Source organism: Meles meles, chromosome 15 (assembly GCF_922984935.1).
Source record: "Meles meles chromosome 15, mMelMel3.1 paternal haplotype, whole genome shotgun sequence".
Lineage (NCBI taxonomy): Eukaryota > Metazoa > Chordata > Mammalia > Carnivora > Mustelidae > Meles > Meles meles.
The window spans coordinates 36,958,338-36,980,617 of NC_060080.1; the positions used below are offsets into that span (position 1 = coordinate 36,958,338).

The 22,280-nt window shown below is 39.2% G+C and overlaps 1 protein-coding gene across 3 annotated transcripts in view; it reads left to right on the plus strand.

Moving 5' to 3' along the window:
- Positions 1 to 21,805, plus strand: part of TMEM87B (transmembrane protein 87B) — a 51,949-nt gene extending 30,144 nt beyond the window's left edge. For 2 of the 3 annotated variants that reach the window (XM_045979308.1, XM_045979310.1), the window contains 9 exons: positions 77 to 148; positions 5,677 to 5,785; positions 5,869 to 5,927; positions 6,242 to 6,345; positions 8,162 to 8,235; positions 14,661 to 14,734; positions 17,026 to 17,078; positions 17,377 to 17,407; positions 18,573 to 21,805. In XM_045979308.1, coding sequence (XP_045835264.1) covers positions 77 to 148; positions 5,677 to 5,785; positions 5,869 to 5,927; positions 6,242 to 6,345; positions 8,162 to 8,235; positions 14,661 to 14,734; positions 17,026 to 17,078; positions 17,377 to 17,407; positions 18,573 to 18,632 — 636 coding nt within the window. In that variant the 3' untranslated portion in view covers positions 18,633 to 21,805. Of the gene's footprint in view, positions 1 to 76; positions 149 to 3,904; positions 3,977 to 5,676; positions 5,786 to 5,868; positions 5,928 to 6,241; positions 6,346 to 8,161; positions 8,236 to 14,660; positions 14,735 to 17,025; positions 17,079 to 17,376; positions 17,408 to 18,572 lie in introns of all 3 variants that reach the window. The other variant, XM_045979309.1, reaches the window with a different exon arrangement.
- The last annotated feature ends 475 nt before the right edge of the window (positions 21,806 to 22,280 follow it).

Genomic DNA, 22,280 nt, shown 5'->3' on the forward strand with positions numbered 1-22,280 from the left:
TTTTTCTTTTTCATATAATTTCTATGATACAATGAAATGTTTACATTCAGGTTTTTCCTCCATTTTTATCTTTCAGGGTTCTAACCATTTAGCTGTTATTTTTGGTGACATTATTTTGGCAGTTATTGACTCCATTTTTGTATGGTTCATATCCTTTACCATGTCCTAAAGTAGCTTGCTGTATCATTAAAATCAGGTTACTTTCAGTTTGTATTTATAATAATAGAAAGAAATGTAGGTATACATTATTTTTAATCTCAGTATAGGAATTTAGTTAAAGGTGAAAAAGCAATCATTCCCCAAACAAAGAATATCTTTTATTTTTTCTGTTAGTTCAGCAAACTTAAGTACTCACTGTGTGCCCTGTGCTGAGGAGGCAGAGAAGAAAAAGGTATTGTCCCTGTGCTTAAGGAATTCACACTCTGGGAGGGAAGACAAACATATAACTTGGAGCAATATAGCAATAGTAATTGCCATTTTAAAGAGGTGCTGTGCAAACAAGAGGAAAGAGAAAGTAATTGTAGTGCAAAAATCAGGGAAGACTTCACAGAGGTGGTGACACTAAATTGTGACCGAGGGAACAGATTGGGAAAAAGAATTGGGGAAAGGCATCCTGGGAAGAATAGAGGGAAACAAATAGTTGAAGCACGAAAATATGGGGGCAGTGATAGAAAGTCCCAGAGTAGCTTATCTATAAGTGGATGTATGTGGGAGAACCATGGAAGGCGGGGCCAGAAGGGAAAGATAGAATGACGTGCTCAAGAGTCTTATGTTCTTTCTGTGGGAAGAAAGGAAAGGGAAATCAAAGCTGCCCAGGTGAGCAGCATGGTGAAATCTGTGTTAGAAAGAACTCAAGAATGACATTTAAAAATGACCTGGAAGGGGCACCTGGCTGGCGCAGTTGGAAGAGTGTTCAACTTTTTTTGTTTTTTTAAAGATTTTATTTATTTGACAGAGAGAGTGAGCGCACAAGCAGGGGGAGGAGCAGAGGGAGAAACAGGCTCCCCACTGAGCAGGGAACCTGGTGCAGAACTTGATGCCAGGATCCTAGGATCATGACCTGAGCCAAAGGCAGATACTTAACAACTTAGCCACCCTGGTGCCCCAAGAGCATGCAGCATGCAACTCTGGATCTCAGGGTTGTAAGTCCGTACCCCATGTTGGATATAGAAGTAATTTAAAATCTTATATAAATAAAAATGTAAAAATGACCTGTAAAAGGAGATCCTAGAGTCTAGAGATAGGAAGTCTGATAAAGAGCCATTTGCAGTAGTCCAAAAAAGAGATGTTAAGTGTTAAAAGTAGGGCAGAGGGAATGGAAAAAAGACTCCAGATGATAGACTTAGTAGAAATGGGTGGGAAAAGAAGGAAGAGAGCTCCAGAGAGGTCTTGCTGTCTCAGTGGGTGGCTGGGGACAGTGTTGCCATCCCCAAGGCAATGAACTTAGGGAAGGGACCATGATGGATGAAGTGTGAGCTGCCTAAGGCATTAGTGTTAAGCAGAGAGTTGGAAATCCCTGTCTGGGTTTGTAAGAGGAATTGGAACTGGTGATTAATGTTGGAGGTCATCTTCATGTGAAAGAAGGTTGCAGCCCATGGAAGTGACCCAAGAACACATAGACCAGTGAGAGAGGAGAGGACCAGGATGGTGCCCAGTGGGGGTGGAAACATGCATGGAAGAAACACCCGGGTGGAGGGAAGTAGAAGATCCTAGAAATTGTCCTGGAGTGAAGCTTTGGTAAAGAGGGGTGGTCAGCAGTGGCCAGTACTACAGAGAGATGAACTGCCAGGGTATACGTGGCTTTGGTCATTCTAGGGGTCACAATGGGACAGCAAGAGAGCAGCCTCAGTGACGCTGGTGAGGCAGACGGCATGTTACTGCAGGAGAAGTTTTAGATGCCTGGTAACCTTGAGGACCCTCCTCGCTGCTTCAGTGACGCCAGTAGAGTCTGTTTAACTCTGAGGCAGAGCCCTCTAATTCGCATTCGAGGAAATGGGAGGAACTCTAAAGAAACTGTGACCTGGTCAGAGCAGAATGCAGTGTTACGCATATCCCAGAACATTATTTTTATCTCTTTCTTCTGCATTTACATCCTTTTTGAAACTCTTTTCTATAGATAGATTTTATTTTTACCAAGTTTTTTGTTTGTTTCCATTGTCTTCGATACTTGCCTTTTTGCTTTTAATATTAACTGTCCTTTTGTTTCCTTGTAATTTCTTTCCATTTTCTCATCTTTACCTCTCGCAGGAAGGCCAGAGGGCTTGAGTTTGCCTGTGTTCCTCCTCTGCAAGAAAGCCCCCCTTTCTGCAGGCATGCTAACAGACATGGCCTTTTTGAGTCCCCTGTGGTGGTTTCTTCCAAACCCAGTCTGTCTGCTCTTTAAACTCTCCGTTTGTGAATTTTTAGTGTGCTTCCAAGTTAAAAACAAAAGAAAAAAGCCTTTTAATTTACCATACCTACTCTCTAAAGCAGTGGTTCTTAGCCTTGTTTGAGTACTGGGACCAAAGATGCCTTTGAAAGTCGAATGAAAGCTGGGGAGCCTCTTTTCACAAGATCAGAAACACACACCCCACAAAAGTTTTGCCTGCAGTGGGGCATTTAAAAACGTCCAAAATTATATCCATGGATTCCCTACTGTCTGAGGAGTATCTAGTTAAGAAATAATACCTGATTTAAAGAGTTGTTTCTGACCAAACTTGCTTAAAAATCTGTTCTACTTCTGTTTGAAGCTACTAGTTTAGAATCCAAGTTTGTTGAAAAAAATTACACTTAAATACATCTTTTCCAAGAATGATACTAAACTTACAGTAATGTAATTTTTATATTTTCCATGTGAAAACACATTTAAAGACACTGAGCTGTTAAAAAAGGTGAACTGCTTTGCTCAGTTCTGCCCAAGACCGTGCTCTGGCCGTGAGAGCTAATCCCCAGGGGCCCTGGTTCCTGATGTGGCAATAGTCGCATCACTCGTTAGGGATGCTTGGCTGACCTGAGGAGAAGGGGCATGTAGGATGAACTTACGTGCCAACAGGATGGGCTGAATCGTGGTGAAGGTGAACCTAGCTGCTAGTCTCAGCATTGCCAGCTCCAGATCTTCACTTCCTCCCTTCTGTCATTGTGCATTTAGAAAGTGAGCTTAAGATATCTGCTTAATCCGGAATTGTCTCAGAAAGTATATATGTTTGGAACCTTTAAGAAGTTAGTGAGTATGTTTTTCAGTTAACTAACTGAGCTATAGACATGGCATTTTTTAAAAATCTGTATTATCTTTTTTCCTGGTAATTTACTGATACGTATTTCAAAGATTTGTTCTTAACCATCCACAAGGTAGTTCACTGGGAAAAAACAGTAATGCAGCTTGGCAGGAACTTCCACAGACAAGCAGCTCTAAAGGCCCAATTCTGTTGAGATTTGAATGAGGGTAATTTATCACCTTTATGGGCAGTGTTAACTTTGGACCATTCCAACACATAATGCGCCAAATTGGAATGGGGAGATAAGAGAAACAAGGAAAAGATTTAGTTTGCTTAATGATCAATATTTTTAATTAAGCAGTTTGAAATGAGAGTCATAAAGAAATCCAGAAATTAAAATTATCTTGGTTAGTGTTTCATGGTGAGATGAAGAAACTTTGTCCATTTCAGCTGGCACCTGATTTTCCTATGTTTGCTTTTAGATGACTATTTGACAGGGAGTAGATTTCTTAAATGGTTACAAATGGCGAGCAAAAGAAGCAGGTCTACATACAGAACTGAGCGCTTGCGTGACGACCCTGCTTTTGCTCGATGAAGCTAACATAGCTATCCTGTAACAGTCTGGTTCTGAAGTAAAACATTGCTTTTCTCATGAAGCCCCCTTCCTCTTTTTTTCCTGCTTGTTTTAATTTTGTGCTGTTTTGCTGCAGGCAAGTGACTCTGATCTTGTGCTTCTGGCCAGTCTCCCTCTCTCTCTCCTTGACTCTGGCTTGTGCTGGTGGATATCCTTTTCCTACTGCAGCAGCACGTTCCCGTTGCTTCTCACCTCAGGATAACCAGGCCTGTTTGCTTTTGTCACCACTTTCCTTTAAGGGGAGAAATGATTTAAGCTTTACTTAAATTTAACTGTATCTCGGTAAGGTGAGGTTTAGGCAGTAATGAATTTGCTTCTGATATTTTTATTCCTCAGCTCTCAGAAATGCTTTTGAATTATTCAGTGTGACCATATTTTTAACATAGAAAATTCATTTTAGTCAAGAATTTTGAAAAAAAAAGTATTTGTCTTGATAATGTTAAATGAATACAGCATTATTTACATTTTTATAAATTTGGACAGTAGCCTTAATTGGTTGTGTTGTGTTATTTTAGAAATTGATCTTCTTATGTAACTCACTGGTCATTTAGAAAGACTAAATAGCAGTTTTGTGAGTACTACCATGAAGTTTCTGATTCATGAAGTATTTGAAATTTAAAATAGGCATAAATACGAAGTTTGCCGCTTCTGTTCTTTTGCTCCACTCTGTTGTTTTTGGTGTACGGTTCAGGAACAAAGCTGGTGGTGTGCTCCAGAAGAAGCAGCTCCCGTTTACAAAGAGAGCCCTGGCTTGAATCCCAGCTTCATTGCCAAGAAATCAGTGGAGAAGCCTCTCTTTGATTCTTCATACTTGACAGTGTTGAGCTTTACCTGACCCTTTGCTCCTGGAAGACAGCCCTGGTTAAGAAAACCCCCACCCTTTTGTGTTCCAGGCAAAGACTTACTCCAAAGAACTTACAGGAGACATAAGTCCAATAGGACTTACATGAGACTCCCAGATGCCCCCTTGTTACCAATGACAAGGCCAGACCTGTTTCCCCACTGACAAATCTGGCCAAACTAAGCAGTCTCCCTCCCTGCACCAGACTAAGCGGTCTCTCTCCCTAGGTCCCTGAGCCTTTGTCCACCACAGCCCTCCTCAGTGGCCCCTCTTGAGAATCTGCACACCTCAGGGAAAGTGACTCCCTGAGCAGCCGCCCAGTCACACCACCCACTTCCCCACACCTGCTTCCCAGTCTTGTTTACCCTCCCTACAAAAACAAAGCCCTTTCTGGCCTGACAAGTGGGACTTTTGCAGATCTTAAGAGTTGGAAAATCCTCCCCATGGCAGTAAACCTCCTCTGCCTGTTGCAGTAGTCTCTCTCCTGACCCAAGTCCAGATTTGTTGTATTTGACATATTTCATTTTTCAATTTATACAGTGAAATTGATAGATGACCTCCCTTCTTACTTATGGTCATTCAGAGGATAAAAAGAGAGTAGACTGGAAAGAACAAAATAAGAAACAGAGACAAAGGCACAAGCCTAAGGGCATGTCATAATGTGATCTGTAAGAGTCACTGGCCTAAGGGGGAAGAGGGCTCCTTGCTTAGTGTATATACTGCTCTATCCTGTATTTTGGGAGCTGGGCATTGAAGGAGAACATCATAGGGCTTCTTGCCTTTTGTATTCCCCAGAATTTAGTTAGTTCAGACATTGGTAAAATGTAAAGCAAGATTTGTGATAAAATCAGTATCGTGGTTATACAATATTGGCTAAAGTAATATTTTTTGTGTTTTTACAGGAACTATATTTACCAGTACTAATTTTAGAAATGTAGTAGGAGATTCTTATTTTGTTTTTAAACTGTTTGTTACTATTTAAAATGTCTTTCCTTAACTTTTTGCACATATTTATAAGTTTGGCACAAACTATGAAGACTCTCAGACTAAGAAAGAACACAGTGAAATTTTCTTTATACAGGCACTTTACAAATACTCTGATCTTTGCCGTACTGGGTAAGCTATTTAATTTTCTTATTATAATAAATTATTTCAGTATTACGTGTTCCTTCAAAGGTGACTTTTTTGGTGTGTTTCAGCTTCTATAGTGTTTATGGTGTGGACGACCAAGACATTTAGAATTGCAAAATGTCAATCAGTAAGTATAATCTTCCTATTTAAACAGTTTTCATTTTTAATTATACTATTTTGGGAAGTTCTTTATGATGCTCTAGTATATAATTTGTGTTAGGGTTTTATTTATCTGGTTAGTTATAAGGCTGAAGTAGGCATTTGTGTTAATTTGATAAAGAGCTCTTCTTAGTTTATTTTGTTAAAAAAAACATGTACTGATTTGGAAGACGGACTGGTTAGAAAGATTTCATTCATGTTTGTCGTTGTACACTGTTTGAATGAGAAATCTATCTGTGTTTATCAAAAAATTAACATTTCATGTTTGAACTGTCCTTACAGGATTGGATGGAACGCTGGGTTGATGATGCATTTTGGAGCTTCCTTTTTTCACTTATCCTTATTGTAATAATGTTTTTGTGGAGACCATCAGCAAACAATCAGAGGTACCTAACATAGGAAAATGGAAGTTTGGCAAGCATTTGTTCATCACTGCTCCTGTGTTCAAATAAAAACCCATTTGTAGAAACTGAGAAAGAAGTCCTCTCTTTTAAAGGAGTACACAGTCAAGTAGGGAGACAGACATAATGCAAGACAGTGAAATAAGATTTGTATGAACTAGGAAGTGTGGGGGAAGACCGAAGAGGGATGAGGAAGCCTCCTTGAAAAGCAGCATCTTCCTCAAGGAAAGAAGCAGAACCATGAAAAGCTGAGCTGAGAAAGAATGTACATGTTCTGAGGTAGTGGGGGAAAACATGGTATACCTTGGTGGTCATTGAGGCATTTGATTTTGGTTAATACTGCTTACATTGGAGGGAAAGAAAGGTGGGAACAAAATCAGAAGGAGCTTGAGTCGTATGTTCAGGTTGTTCCATTGGCTGCATGTGATGGGAAAGCCCACCTGCCCTTGCCTCACTCCTCTTCCCCAAGGAAAGGGCTGTGAAGTTTCTTGAATGCCCTTCTAGGGAACTGAAAATTTTATATACTGTGTGTGTGTTTCTCCCTCTCTTTTTTTTTTTTTTAAAGATTTTATTTATTTATTTGACAGACAGCGATCACAAGTAGGCAGAGAGGCAGGCAGAGAGAGAGAGAGGAGGAAGCAGACTCCCTACTGAGCAGAGAGCCTGATGCGGGACTTGATCCCAGGACTCTGGGATCATGACCTGAGCCGAAGGCAGAGGCTTTAACCCACTGAGCCACCCAGGTGCCCCACTCTCCCTCTCTGTTTAAAAGTACATAATAATTGGGAGACATGGGTGGCACACTTAGGCGTCCCAACTCTTGGTTTTGGCTCAGGTCATGATCTCATGGTCATGAGATCAAACCCTGAGTCAGGTTCCAAACTCAGTGCCGAGTTTACTTACGACTCTCTCCTTTGCCCCACCCCATTGTGCATGTGTGCTCGCACGTGCGCGCGCACACACACACACACACTCTCTCTCTCTCCCCCTCTCTCATAGATAGATACATCTTTTTTTGTAAAAGTATATAATAATTATGCAGAAATACATACATACACGTATACACTGCTCTTCACCTTCTTGTTTAAGATGTATCGTTCCATATCATCTTGTATACATCTACCCCATTTTTTTTTTTAAGTAGGCTCCATGCCCAACGTGGGGCTTCAGCTCATGACCCTGAAGTTGAGAGCAGCATGCTCTACTGATGGAGCCAGCCAGCTCTCCCTCGATCTCCCACATTATTTTTAATGGCTCTTTGGCATTCCATGATATGAATGTAGCCTAATTTATAGAAGGAGTCCCTAGTTATTAGGCACTTTGCTTCTAGGATTATTGTTATTATCAGCAATGCTTTCTGAATGTATTTTTGACCTAGCAAATGTGGCTCAGTCAGTATGCTTTATTTTCACTAGTAGGATTAGCAATTTACCTTTTGTTAGGAGCTAAGTTAACTAAGTAGCTAAGTTAACTAAGCTAAGTAGTGGGCAGGGAAGGTAAACCTAGCAGGGAGAAAAAAAATAGAGCAGGAAGTTCCCTTCCCTGAACATTGAAGAACTGCTTTCGAGAAAGATCTTATCCAGTTATGCTTTCACCAGCAGGGCTTGGAGCTCCAGCTTCGCTGTTGCATTGCTAATAATTTTTCCTAATTTGAGAGTAAAAATAGTTAAATATTCATTATTTGAATTTATAAGAAATTTTTAAAGTGTAAATATTTCTGTATGTAATGATGCTTTTAGATATCAACTGAAAACCGAACGGTTTAAATGACTAGTAAAACTACTCCTTGTTTCTGATGTAGATATGCCTTCATGCCATTAATCGATGATTCTGATGATGAAATTGAAGAATTTATGGTACCATCTGAAAATTTAAGTAAGTGACATGTTTTCTTATTAAATGGCCATTGTACCTTTACTTATGATGCAAAGTCAGATACATTTTTTTTTCCTATTAAAATAATTTTAAAACTATATCTGCCCAAGGGCGCCTGGGTGGCTTAGTGGTTTAAGCCTCTGCCTTCGGCTCAGGTCATGATCTCAGGGAACTGGGATCAAGCCCCACTTCGGGCTCTCTGCTCAGCGGGGAGCCTTCTTCCCTTACCTCCTCTGCCTGCCTCTCTGCCTGCTTATGATCTCTGTCTGTCAAATAAGTAAATAAAATCTTAAAAAAAAAAAAACAAAAAAACTATATCTGCCCAAACCCCTTTTATGGTAGACAGTCACAAAAGGAAGTCAGTAATGAAATTTTCATGATCATTAATGTAGTTTGAGCTTTTGCTACCTGTTTGCTTTTAAAGTCTAAGTATTAAAGTAGGTATACTGTTTCACACTAATAATTTAGTTTACATTTTGCTTAGCTCCTAATAATCATCTTCTTAATGAGGATTGCTAAATTTTCTTGAATCACCTCTTCTTGCTTTTCAGAATTATAGATATCTGTTCATTCCCATAGCATTTGTAATTATAGTTTTAGTGCTATTTTCATCTTTCAATTAATTTCTACATAGCACTTTATCATTTTATTTTTTTAAAGATTTTATTTAGACAGACAGAAATCACAAGTAGGCAGAGAGGCAGGCAGAGAGAGAGGGGGAGGCAGGCTTCCCTCCGAGCAGAGAGCCTGATGTGGGACTCGATCCCAGGACCCTGGGATCATGACCTGAGCCGAAGGCAGAGGCTTTAACCCACTGAGCTACCCAGGCGCCCTTCATTTTATTAATTTTAACCATAGTACTTGAAACATTTGTTAAGACAACATCAATACATGATTCAGTTGCTGAAAATACGTAAGTATAGAGCTATAATGTGTTTATGAATTATAACTCTCAATATTATTAAGCAGTCAGTACCACAAACTGATGAGTAGAATCAGTGCAATCCCAATCATAATTCTAACTGACCTTAAAAAAAGGTTAATGTGATTTTGTTTTTAAAGATTTTATTTATTTTAGAGAGATTTTTTTTTTTTTTTTAATTTATTTTAGGGGCACCTGGGTGGCTCAGTGGGTTAAGCCGCTGCCTTTGGCTCAGGTCATGATCTCAGGGTCCTGGGATCGAGTCCCGCATCGGGCTCTCTGCTCAGCAGGGAGCCTGCTTCCCTCTCTCTCTCTCTCTCTCTCTCTCTCTCTCTGCCTGCCTCTCTGCCTGCTTGTGGTCTCTCTCTGTCAAATAAATAAATAAATCTTTAAAAAAAAAATTTATTTTAGAGAGAAAGACTGAGAGAACATGGGGGTAGGGCAGAGGGAGAAAAGAATCTTAAGCAAGCACCCCACTGAGCATTGAGCCTGACATGGGGCTTGATCCCAGGACCCTGAGATCATGGCCTGAGCTAAAATCAAGAGTCAGACACTCAACCGACTATGGCATCCAGGCGCCCCAGTTAATCTGATTTTAAAATATGTGTGAAAAAGGAAAGGACCTAGAAGAGCCCAGACATTCTTTCTTATTTATTTATTTATTTATTTATTTATTTATTTATTTATATTTATTTATTTATTTAAGATAAAGAGCATGGGCACAGGTACAGGGAGGCAGAGAAAGAAGCAGACTCCCCACTGAGCCGGAAACCTGATTCAGGAGCCCAAACATTCTTTTAGTTACAACATGGACAAATCTTGAAACATTATACTAAGTGAAAGAAGCCAATCCTACAGATCACAAGTTGTATGATTCCAGTTAAATGAAAAGTCCATGAAAGGAAAATCCATAGAGAGGCGCCTGGGTGGCTCAGTAGGTTAAGCCTCTGCCTTCGGCACACATCATGGTCTCAGGGTCCTGGAATCAAGCCCTGCATCAGTCTCTGCTCAGTAGGGAGCCTGCTTCCACCCACTGCCCCTCTCTGCCCCGCCCCTCCCTGCCTCTCTGCCTGCTTGTGATCTCTCTTTCTGTGACATGTATAAATAAAATGTTTTTTTTTTTTTTAAAGGAACATTATAAAAAAAAAGGTAGATCCATAGAGACAGAATGATAGACATGCGGTTTCTTTTTAGGGTAATGAAAATCCTTTTTTTTTTTTGCTTCTTTCTTTCTTTCTTTTTTATTTATTTATTTTTTTTAAGATTTTATTTATTGGGGCACCTGGGTGGCTCAGTGGGTCAAGTGTCTGCCTTTGGCTCAGGTCATAATCCCAGGGTCCTGGGATCGAGCCCCACATTGGGCTCCCTGCTCAGCGGGAAGCCTGCTTCTCCCTCTCCCTCTGCCTGCTGCTCCCCCTTTCTTGTGCTCTCTCTCATTCTCTGTCAAATAAAGAAAAAATCTTTTTTAAAAAGTACCATTTAAAGATACTATTTATTTGTCAGAAAGAGCAGGAGTGAGGGGAGAAGCAGAGGGAGAAGCAGGCTCCCCTCTGAGCAAGGAGCCCAATGTGGGACTCAATCCTAGGACCCTGGGGTCATGCATGACCTGAGCAGAAGGCAGATGCTTAACTGACTGAGCCACCTAGGCATCCAGAAAATCTTCTGAAATTAGTGGTGATGGTTGTCCTGAAATCTACCAAATTGTACACTTCAAGATGGTACATTTTATAGTGTGGAAATTCTATCTCAATAAATAAAATTAATGGACTTATAGTAATTTCAAGACTTATAAAAATTTCAAGTTATACTAATCAAGATAGTGTGATATTGGCAGAAGGATGGAGAAACACAGCAGTGTTTCAAAATAGAGTTCAGGGGCGCCTGGGTGCTCAGTCATTAAGCGTCTGCCTTTGGCTCAGGTCATGATCCCAGGTCCTGGGATCAAGCCCTGCATCAGGCTCCCTGCTCAGTGGAGAGCCTGCCTCTCTCTCCCCCACTCCCGCTGCTTGTGTTCCCTCTCTCTCTGTCAAATAAATAAATAAAATCTTAAAAAAATAAAGTCCAGAAATAAATCCACATGTATACGGTCAGTTGATACTGTTGTCGTTACTGCATTAAGTAATAACATTCTGAAGAACTTTTCAAAGTACCCAATTGATTTCACATAGTAGGTTTCTAAAGGTTTTGCTTTTTAAAAGGAACAGCAAAGGCACCTGGGGGACCCAGTTGGTTGAAAGTCCTGGTCTTGGTTTCAGCTTAGGTCATAATCTCAGGATTGTGGGATCTAGCCCCAGATCAAGCCCCTGCTAGGCATGGAGTCTGCTTGGGATTCTCTCTCTCCCTCCCCCTCTGCCCTTCCCCCCTCTATAAATAAATAAATACAATTTTAAAATATTAATAATAAAAGGAATGCAATAATTAAAGTAGCTCCAAACTGGAAACCTCATTCATCAACTGATCTTTACAAGAGAACCAAGATGTTCTATGAGGACAGAATAGTATTGTCAACAAAGAGTTCTGGAACAACTAGATAAACACATGGAGGGAAATTCACCTAGACTCCTTACACAGATATCACATAATAATTAATTCAGGATGGACCACAGACCTAGATGTAAGAACTTAAACTATAACTCTTCTGTGGGCACCTGGGTGGCTCAGTCGGTTAAATGTCTGACTCTTGATTTCAGCTCAGGTCATGATCTCAGGATTGTGAGATTGGGCCCCATGTTGGGCTCTGAGCTGGGTATGGAACATGCTTAGGATTCTCTCTCTCCCTCTCCTTTGCCCCCCCTCCCCCAAAACTATTAACTTGTCTGAAAGAAAACAAAATATCTTAATAACCTTAGGTTAGACAGTAGACATAAGCAGTTACCATACAGTTTTAAAAACTAGTAAATTAACTTTACAAAAATTAAAATACTCATCCAGAGAAACAAGAAAACAAAGGGCCAGGCTTAGACTTGAATAAAAAATTCTCTGTACATGTATCTGAGAAAAGACTTGTATCCAAAATATAAGTAAAATTCCTATCAGTCAATAAAATATAACTCAATTTGTAAAAACAAAAAAATACTTGAATAGACACTTCACCAAAGAAGACAAAGGAATGACCAATAAGCATGTGAAAAGGTGCTCGGTATAATTGGTTATCAGGGAAACACATTAAAACTAGAGTGAGATACCACCACATATCCACTAGAATGGTTAAAATTTAAAAGACTGACAGCATGAAATGTCGGAGAGGATGTGGAACAGCTAGATCACTCAGACACTACTGGAAGGAATGTGAAGTACTAAGACTTCTTTAAAAAATTTGGTTCTAAAACTTTTTTAAAAATTGGTTCTTAGAAAGTTAAACCTATGCCTATCCTGCAACCCAGCCATTCTTTTTTTTTTTTTTTTTTTTTTAAGACTGTATTTATTTATTTGAGAGAGAGAATGAGAGAGTGTGAGAGGAGAGAGGTCAGGGGGAGAAGCAGACTTCCTGCTGAGCAGGGAGCCTGATGTGGGACTCGATCCCAGGACTCCAGGATCATGACCTGAGCCGAAGGCAGTCGCTTAACCAACTGAGCCACCCAGGCACCCCCAACCCAGCCATTCTATGCCAAGCTATTTACCCGGAAAAAATTATAGAAATGAAAGTGATATTCATAGAAAGACACTGTATTCTTAATAGTTTAAAACTGGATATAACCCAATGTCCATCAACAGATGAATAAAGTATTTGTGGTATACCCACACAATGTGGCCCACACAATAGATAAAGTAGTCCACACAATGGGCTGCTGTTCCATCTCAAAAGTAACCAACACTGCAACATAAATAAATCTCAAAACCTTTATGTTGAGTGAAAGCAGGCAAATCCAAAAGAATACAGAGCCCATGGATTATAGTTCTATATGTGAAGTTCCAGAACAGGCAGAACTAAGCAGTGGTGATTATGTAAATCAGAACAGTGATTGCTTCTGGTAGGATTAGGATTGACCAGAAAGGAATTTAAAGAACCTTCTACAATGTTGGAAATGTTAAAGGTCTCACCTGAGATGGTAGTTACACAAGTGTATATGCTTGTAAAATCTCCTAGACTGTACACTTAAAATTTGTGTATTATTATCTGTATTCCACCTTAATTTTAAAAATCAGTGTATTGCCCCCATTGAGAGAATAGAACTCAAATGTTGGGATTTTAAATATCCCCATGGAGGGGCACCTGGGTGGCTCAGTTGTTGAGTGTCTGCCTTCAGCTTGGGTCATGATCCCAGGGTCCTGGGATCCGGCCCCGCATCGGGTTCCCTGCTTGGCGGGAAGCCTGCTTCTCCCTCTCCCACTCCCCCTGCTTATGTTCCCTCTCTCGCTGTGTCTCTCTGTCAAATAAATAAATAAAATATTTAAAAAAAAATAAATGCCCCCATGGAAACATTTTTTGATCAAGGAACCTCATTTTCATTCATTATAGCACTTCGTGATTATAATATACCCATTGACCTTTTTTATGGAGAAACAGGATTTGCAGATTATTTTAATAATTAAGATGACTACTTATGGGACATAAATTACATGTCAGGCACCTTGTATACACTAACTTGTTTAATGCTCATCAGAACCCTATGAGGTAGAGATCAGTATTATCCCATTGTGTTGCTGGGGACACTGAGTCACAGAAAGTTAACTGCTTTGCCCAGGGTTGCTTAGGGAGAGCCAGAATCCTAGATGGGGCAGTCTAGTTCCAGGACTCATGCTCTTAACCTCTACTCTGAAACTGCTGGCAGAAAGGAGAGCCTCAGTCAGATAGGAAGAAAGAAGATCCTCTTCCCTATTTTATTTTGACCATAGGTACATTCCAAAATGTACACATCAGAGAAGTAAAGGCATAGCCAAAGATGTTTTATTATTAAATATGATACTGCAAATTCTACAGATTTTTATTTTTACTTTATTTTTTTTAAAGATTTTCTTTATTTATTTATGAGAGAGAGAGGCAGAGGCAGAGGGAGAAGCAGAGCAGACTCCCTAGAGAGCAGGGACCCTGATGCAGGACTTGATCCCAGAACCTCAGGATCGCAACCTGAGCTGAAGGCAGACGCTTAACCGACTGAGACACCCGGGCGCCTCATCTATAGATTTTTTAAATCCATAAACTTTAAAATGTATTGAAACTATCTAAGGAAATATGTATTGGTATTTGCTTGTATGTTCAAATTCCTCTAAAACTAGAATTCTAAACTAGCATCTTGAAAACCTCATTGTTATTGGAAACATTTGTGAAATCTATTAATTTTTGCCTTTCCTCTTACATTTCCAAGTTGTATGTTAAAGTCAGCACCCTGCCTGAAGCTTCCAGTATTAACTCTTCTTTAAATATACGCATATGTGAATAATTAGTATATATATAAATCTCTCTATATAAACATATCTTTGTTGGATTATTAAATGTGAGATTATAAAAGAAAATAACATTTTCTAATTTATATATTTCTCTCCATAATGTTTCTCATTATAGCTGAAGGAATAAAATTAAGAGTCTCAAAAACAGTTTCCAATGGAACAGCTAAACCTGCTACTTCTGATAATTTTGTGAGTATAGGATATTTTAACAGAGTCTGTGTCACATTCACTGACTGTCAGGAAAACTTTTTCTACTAAGATTTTTTGCATGATATTCGGTGTTACCGAGCAGCGACACTAATTAAGCCTGCTGGCCATTACTGCGGTAGACACTGGCTGCCAGGGCCGTTCTTGGACCAGCTGCACGAGCGTCACTGGGAGCCTGTTCAACCCGTGGGCTCAGGCCCACCGCAGACCTACTGAGTCTGAATCTGCTTCTTCACAGGATCCCAGAGATGACTCACATGCACATTAAAGATGGAGAAGCTTTGACATAGTAGAAGCTTATGTTAATTTTTCAACATTTTTAAAGTGATCTTTGAAGCCATTTCAGATAACATCTGCTATCTGTTAGGAAAGGACTTTATGTATTGCCTGTGCAGTTAACAAAATTAGCATTTTGTGGAACTGTGGAAGCTTGAAGAAAATGGTAAAATAGAGAGTAGAGATAAGTTTTTAAAAATATTTTATGCATATTAATTAGGTACAGTGGGAGTGCCTCTCATACAGTTTTATATTCTGCTTTCTTATAGTTATATATGTTGTGATCAACAGAATATAAAATTTATGTATGCTTATAAATTCTGACAGGATAGATGACCCAGGAGAACAGTTTGATCTGTTGGTTTTGATGAATTTTTTTCATTTTTATTTTTGATAATAATTTTTTTAAATGTTTTTTAAGTAGTTTTATGGTGATTTAAACTTTTTAAGAATTACAACAGTTTTAATTATCTTGTGTTAGAGCTCTTAAAGTTTAAATTCATTAAGATATTTTCCTTTTGGGATGCCAGGGTGGCTCAGTCGTTGGGCATCTGCCATTGGCTTGGGTTTGTGATCCCGGGGTCCTGGGTTCGAGCTCCACTTCGGGCTCCCTGCCCAGCGGGAAGCCTGCTTCTCCCACTCCCCATTTGTGTTCCCTCTGTCACTGTGTCTCTCTGTCAAAATGAATAGAATCTTTAAAAAAAAAAAGATATTTTCCTTTTATTTGAGAGATATGTGTCAGTTTATTTTATTTTTTTAAGATTTTATTAATTTATTTGACAGAGAGGGATCATGAATAAGGGAAGGAGCAAAGGAAGAAACAAACTCCCCACTGAGCAGGGAGCCTAGTGTGGGACTTGATCTCAGGTCCCTGGGATCGCGGCGGGAGCCAAAGCCTGACACTTAACTGACTGAGCCACCTAGGCATCCCTGTCTCACTTTATTTTAAAACTCCATGCTTGCAAACACATCAAGGGAATACTTTTTTATTTCCCTAAATTAAGGGCAGTCAACTTTTAATCAGAAGCCTTATCTCAAGACTTATTTCTACTTGAGACTCACTTAGAGAACTGGGGTTCCTATTAATACTGGCTCAGCTGCCTTGTTTCTCTCCTAGGTGAGCAAGATGTGATTAATACTAGAACCATGGTATTCCATGTAGTCAGATCATAAAGAAACATTTTGATTTATTTTATTTAATAAATCAAAATACTTAATATACCTTTTATTTTTCTTTCTCCCTGTGAGATAACCATATGTAAGTCTCTGTTAAGAAACAGATACCCTGACCGACCTGCTTTCCTTTTCTTGTCTCCTGCAGAGAGATGAGCATAAATAGAAGTGACAGAAATAAATAGGCTTTTGTAAATTTAGTAATAAGCAACTACTTGATATTTAACGATCAGTTCAGAGGAGCGGTGGTCACTAGGTGCTTGTCATTTTGTACTCCAGTTGTACCATCTCTTGGATCGGGTGTAACAATACCACATTTGGCTGTTGGGAGCTCTTGAACTCAGTCATCCCTGAGAACTACAGAGAGTTGGTTCAGAATTCAACTTACTGAAATTTGCCACAGACAGTACAAAATTTTTTTCTTTTGAAAGATTATAAACTCTTGATACAAAAACTTGAACAAATTAGGAGGCGTAATGAATGCTAGGAGTAAAAAACCAATAAAAATCAATATTCTTGCTATTTTCTGTCATAAATTAACTGTGTTTCTACTATGGTTTTTCAGGACAAAGAAATAAAACCTGTGAATCTAACGAAAACCAAGAAGTATGAAATTCTGAAAACCAAATTTTTGTTCCTTTGCCTGTTTAAGAAAATCCTGGCATAATTTCTGTGTGACATACATGCCAACTTCTTAGGAGATGTAGAAATGAAAAGGATCGTGCATTTGAATTTAAATGCTTAAATTTATATACATTACACCTTAAAATTCTACTTTCAGGGATACTAAGCAAATGCTAATATATAAATATTTATTTCTACAGGATGAAGATTTGAAGTGGGTAGAAGAAAATATTCCCTCCTCATTCACAGATGTGTAAATATCCTCTGTTAAAGTTTGACTCTGAAATTTAGGATATCATATAAAGAGATAATTTTCATACTTTGTCATGTGCTTTTCAAATATCATACCTCTATATGTTTTTATAAGCCCCCATCACTAGCGAATGACCAGTTTCATGTCATGTTTGTTGGTGAACCGAGGTGTTTATTTCCATTGGCTGTGTCCCTCCAGGAATGAGAATTTGTAGATCACAGGGACTATGCCTATATTCGGCTTTAGTACATACACTGGCCTTTTAATGACATTGTTGTCTGTTTTTGTTTTGTTCCAGAGCTCTTCCAGTGTTAGTGGATTCAGACGAGGTAAAACATTTTTTGTGTATTTTCTTGGTGCTGTTATTTTAACAAAGTAGAAGTGTATTTCAGAAAGAAATTCTGGAACTTTATAAAATGATGACAAATTCAGCAGGTTGGAAGACTGCACTGATTTGTCAGTAAAGTGTAAAGGAGCTCGATCCTCATTTAAAACAGGAGAAAGATAAGCGCTTCTTGGTGTGAAGGAAGGGAGAATTATAAGATTTCAAATCTATGATTTTCTAACTTCTTTTATGTTGGTAAGAGTTTAGAATACTTTAAGATGGCAGTTTGTCAAATTAATCTATACTTGACATATTTTGGGGGGGGGTATTAAATAGAGTTTCTATCATACTCATTCATTAAGCTGGAGATTTGAATAGAAGATGTGGATTTGGGAAGGTTTGGGGGAGAAAAATGAGTTACGGATCACCGGGACAGTGGAGTGTGGCCCACGACGGAAAGAAGTCTGAATTATAAGAATTAAAGGGTGGATGTGGAGAACGAGCTTACAGGAAGGAACTGTAGAGGACCATGGTTGGTAGCCTTAGGTGTGATTTAGGTGGTGGCCAGGGAGCAGGAGAGAACCCTCGGCTGTGGGCTGTGCTGACGGAAGGGAAGGGTGGTGACCCGCCGCAGCAGGCTGATCTGACGGTAGGCAGCAAGTTTTGAGGAGGCTGCAGTAGACATGCACCTGGCTACAAAGGAGTTGAACTTGAGAATTTAGAACTCTACAGAAAGACACGCCCTGGAGAATTGCTTTCAAAAGGGCACTTAGAGGATTCATATGATAAGTAATTTTGTGATTTCAAAATACATGAATTGTGTAAAGTGAGGCAGATCCCCAGAGGAACTCTGCCTCGGAGATCCATGTTAGTTAGCCCCAGCCTGCATCTCCCTGCTAATTCTGAACTCCAGACGTTTCCCAGCTAGCAGGCTGTTCAGGTTTTCTGAACTTGCCAATGGATATCAAGCATACATCACTAGAAATGTGTATTATCTGGTGTTTATTTTCTGTATCTAATATTTTTGTGTGTACCATTTTTGTGGGGACGATAACTTAGTCCCCCGCAAAATCGTAACCATTGAAAGATTAGAGAATTTTGTTATGTTCTGGAAGGAGCATCAACATTTGCAAATATATCATCTTTTGTTGTTGTTGTTGTTGTTCAAGGAAATCATGACCAGATCTGAAATGGCAGAAAAAATGTTCTCGTCGGAAAAGATAATGTGATTGAAACCCATAGAAGTGACACCTAGTTAACGGTGAAGGCCTTCCTCAAGACTGAAAGCGGGCTTTGTTTTGATGGAGTGCAACAAGGTTTCATTGCATTATCTTGGAAATCTGTGTATTACAACTAAGAATTTAGGTGGTAGGAGGGTTCTGCGACCATTTTAAGCTGCTCTGGAATGTCGGCTTCATGTCCATCAAATTGCCTGGATTTGGAAATAATGTAAGAAAAGTATTATGATTAAAAAAATATGCCCAGATCCCCTTAGCTGAGTGGTAATAGGGACGTGGATTTGGGTTTTTTCTTTTCTCTGGAAAATATGACGATTCCAGACTTAAAAATATTTTTTACATAAACACTCCTACTGTTCTTCACTAACCTTTGAGGTAGATGATGTGATTCTTCTATAGTAAAGCAGCGTCTCCATCTCTTGGGTGTATAGTTACTAGATGCAATAATAATTTTCTTTTACTTTTATACTGAAGTGATTTGAAATTAAGTACAATTTGGTTAGCCTTAGAACATGAGCATGTTTATATGGTTAGCTTTGGGGTGTGTGTGTGTGTACGTTATACATACGGGTCCGCACAAAGTCCTTGTTTGTGAATATCACCATGCACACCAAATCAGAGTTGGGTCCTCTCTGAGCTCAGGGGAACACAAGTACACAGGAAAGAGGTCTTGATGATCATTTCCAAGGATTTGCTCTGTCATTGTCCCCTCAGGCTATATGTGCACGTGCTGCTGCGGAATCTGTCTGGGGCAGGTGCTAGACATGTGGCCATATCGCAGTTCCTCTCTGGCAAGCTGGGGGCTCACTACCAGTGACCCTTGTAGACGCTAGAACACCCTTTACATAATCTCGGTTTATTTGGTTTCATAATGAAACATGTATTTACCTGCACAGCATGTCACTATTAATCTTGTAATAATTCCTTAACCTTTAATCATGTTTTATACATCACTTGGTTACATTATGTATGTATTACATGATTTGAGAATTTTTTGTTTTAATATTTTTTTAAGTGCAGAACATTCTAAACTTGAAAAGTAGTTGAATGTAGAATGTTGGAAATGTGAATGTTTTGCTGCTTTCGTAACCAAAGATACAGGGCTAGTGGACATTTAGAATAGGAATAAAAGTTAGAATCTTGTAGATCTGTTTGAATTGAGAATGACTTCAGAGAATTTTGGTTGAGAAGCATTTAAAGTCTTAATCAGTACAAACACTTAAGTATAACTGTTAATTTATTTTCATTGTGAAGCTACAAAACAGAAGTTTTTCTTTCAAGCCTGCCTTTTCAATTTATTTCTCATTTACTCATGTAATAGGAGTTAGCAGGAAAAAAAAAAATCTAGCAATAACATGTCTTGAAAGATACTTTCAAATTTATTTTTGGTAGGGAACACTGAACGGTTTGGGGCATCCTTCCTAGGAAAAGAATGTCAGTTAAGGTGGGGTCCATTCCGGTTTTGGTGTATTTTACCCTGGGCCCAGTTGTTGCAGAGCTGGAGGTGACCCTGCCTTCTCTTTCCTGACATTTTTCTCTACTACCACCCGGATTTTGAGGCCAACCCCCAACTCGTCATGGCTCCAGCTGAAGTTTGAAATATAGGGTCCCGGGCTTCTAGCCTGTAGGAGCTGCAGATGTAGTGGGGCAGACGTGGTGGGGTCGATGGTGAGCGTATAGAAACATCTCTTTCCGCAGGGAAAGATAAAGGATGTGATGTATGTAGCTCAGCTCCAGGCTGAAATGCAGACTTTTCTCATCTTCCAGAGAAAGCAGGATTCCCTTCTGATAACCTTGTCAGAAATGTTGTTTTTCAAAGGGCATGTATGGTATCTGTCACTTTCAGTGATGATTGTGTCCTCAGATGATGTCTCTTGACCTGAACTGAGTATGTCTGTGGAAGGTCCTCTTAGCCCCCTCAGAAACAGGAGGGGGTGTCCTCGGGCTGTAGCTGTGCTTCCTCTGAAGGACACTGGGGAAAAGGGATACCCAGGGCCGTTGTCCAGCTTATCATCCCAGCTGCTGCACGAAGTGTCCAGAAACTGGTCCTCAGAGCTTTTGAGTTCATCAGATCAGTTTATTCTTGGGTTGCCATCAAGATGGGTCTCACTATAAATGAAGGAATCTGAGGAGAAGAGTCCAGTTTTATGTGTTTCTAGAGAAAATGCTCAAGTGTTCTTATGCAAGTCATGTTAGATTTATATGATATGTGAAATTTGCTTACAAGGAAATTTTCATGATTTGTGTTAGATTAGCATTTAATTGTCTGCTTTAAAGGATACTTAATTTATTTCAAAAATAAGGAAAGATAGAGGAATCGGTGTGAATTTTTTAAGACTGAGAGATGATGTTCCTTTACTTTTCCTGTAAAGAAGATAATTTTTAAATCTTTCATATCCTATAGAGAAAACCAACTTTTCCTCTGTGATACAGTACATTATGTTTGCACTACTATAATGTCAAGACTGAAAGTATAAAAAATGTACATATAAGATTAATTTTTATATCTTTTTTTTTTAAAGGGGTTTGAGGTGCCTGCCTGACTCATTCAGTAAAACATAGGACTCTTGATCTTGGGATCATGAGTTCAAGCCCCATGTTGGGGGTAGAGTTTACTTTAAAAATAAATAAAAGGGGTTGAGTCTATTGCACTAAGCTATACATGACTAAAGTGGAGAGATGTTGTGCTAGATTTAAAAAATAACGAGTTTTCTTAATGTGTCTTTGTATGATCAACAGCATGCCATAAGCAATACAAAACACCAAGCCTTATACTTACAAGAAAAAAGGTTAACATAATGGTAAAGTTCTAAACGTATCAAATGTACATAAGTGACAAGGGTAGGATTTTAAGGAAATGTCAGTATATAGAGAAGCTCAGTACTGCATTAAGAAACTTATTTAGAACTAGGAAATGTCAGTATATAGAGAAGCTCAGTACTGCATTAAGGAACTTCTTTAGAACTAGGAAAGCATTCCTGTGTTTGAGGAGAAAATTTAGGGGTTTGAGAAGTTATATTTTTCTATTTAAAAGGGTTAAATTATTGCATAATTTGGAAGAGGTTGCTTTGAATGTAGGACAAAACTGTTTCAAAGATTTTTGTTTGAAAAGTTTATGTATTTTTGTGCCTTAATATTTGTTCTGACTTTTAATAAAATGCTTTCTGAAATTCTGGGTGATTGATTCTAGTATTCTAGTATTCTAGTATCTAGTATGTATTCTGTTAGTGCTAGGTTATGTGAAACTGCAGGAAATGTAGGCCCAAATAGATGGCAGGCTTTAAACAAAAGTCTTAAGACAGGAGACACACTAATTAACAAATACGGAAAAGTGTTCAACCTCAGTAGTGAGCAAAGAAATGCAAAATATGGGGCGCCTGGGTAGCCTCAGTGGGTTAAGTGTCCGGCTCTTGGTTTCAGCTCAGGTCATCAACTCAGGGTCCTGAGATCAAGCCCATGTTGGGCTTTGCACTCAGCAGGGAGTCTGCTTGAGAGTCCCTCTCCCTCTCCTTCTGCGCACTCTCTCTCTCTGCCCTGCCCCCCAATAAATAAATAGGGGTGCCTGGGTGACTCAGTTGCTTATGTATCTGTCTTCAGCTCAGGTCATGATCCCAGAGTCCTGGGTTTGAGTCCTGCTTC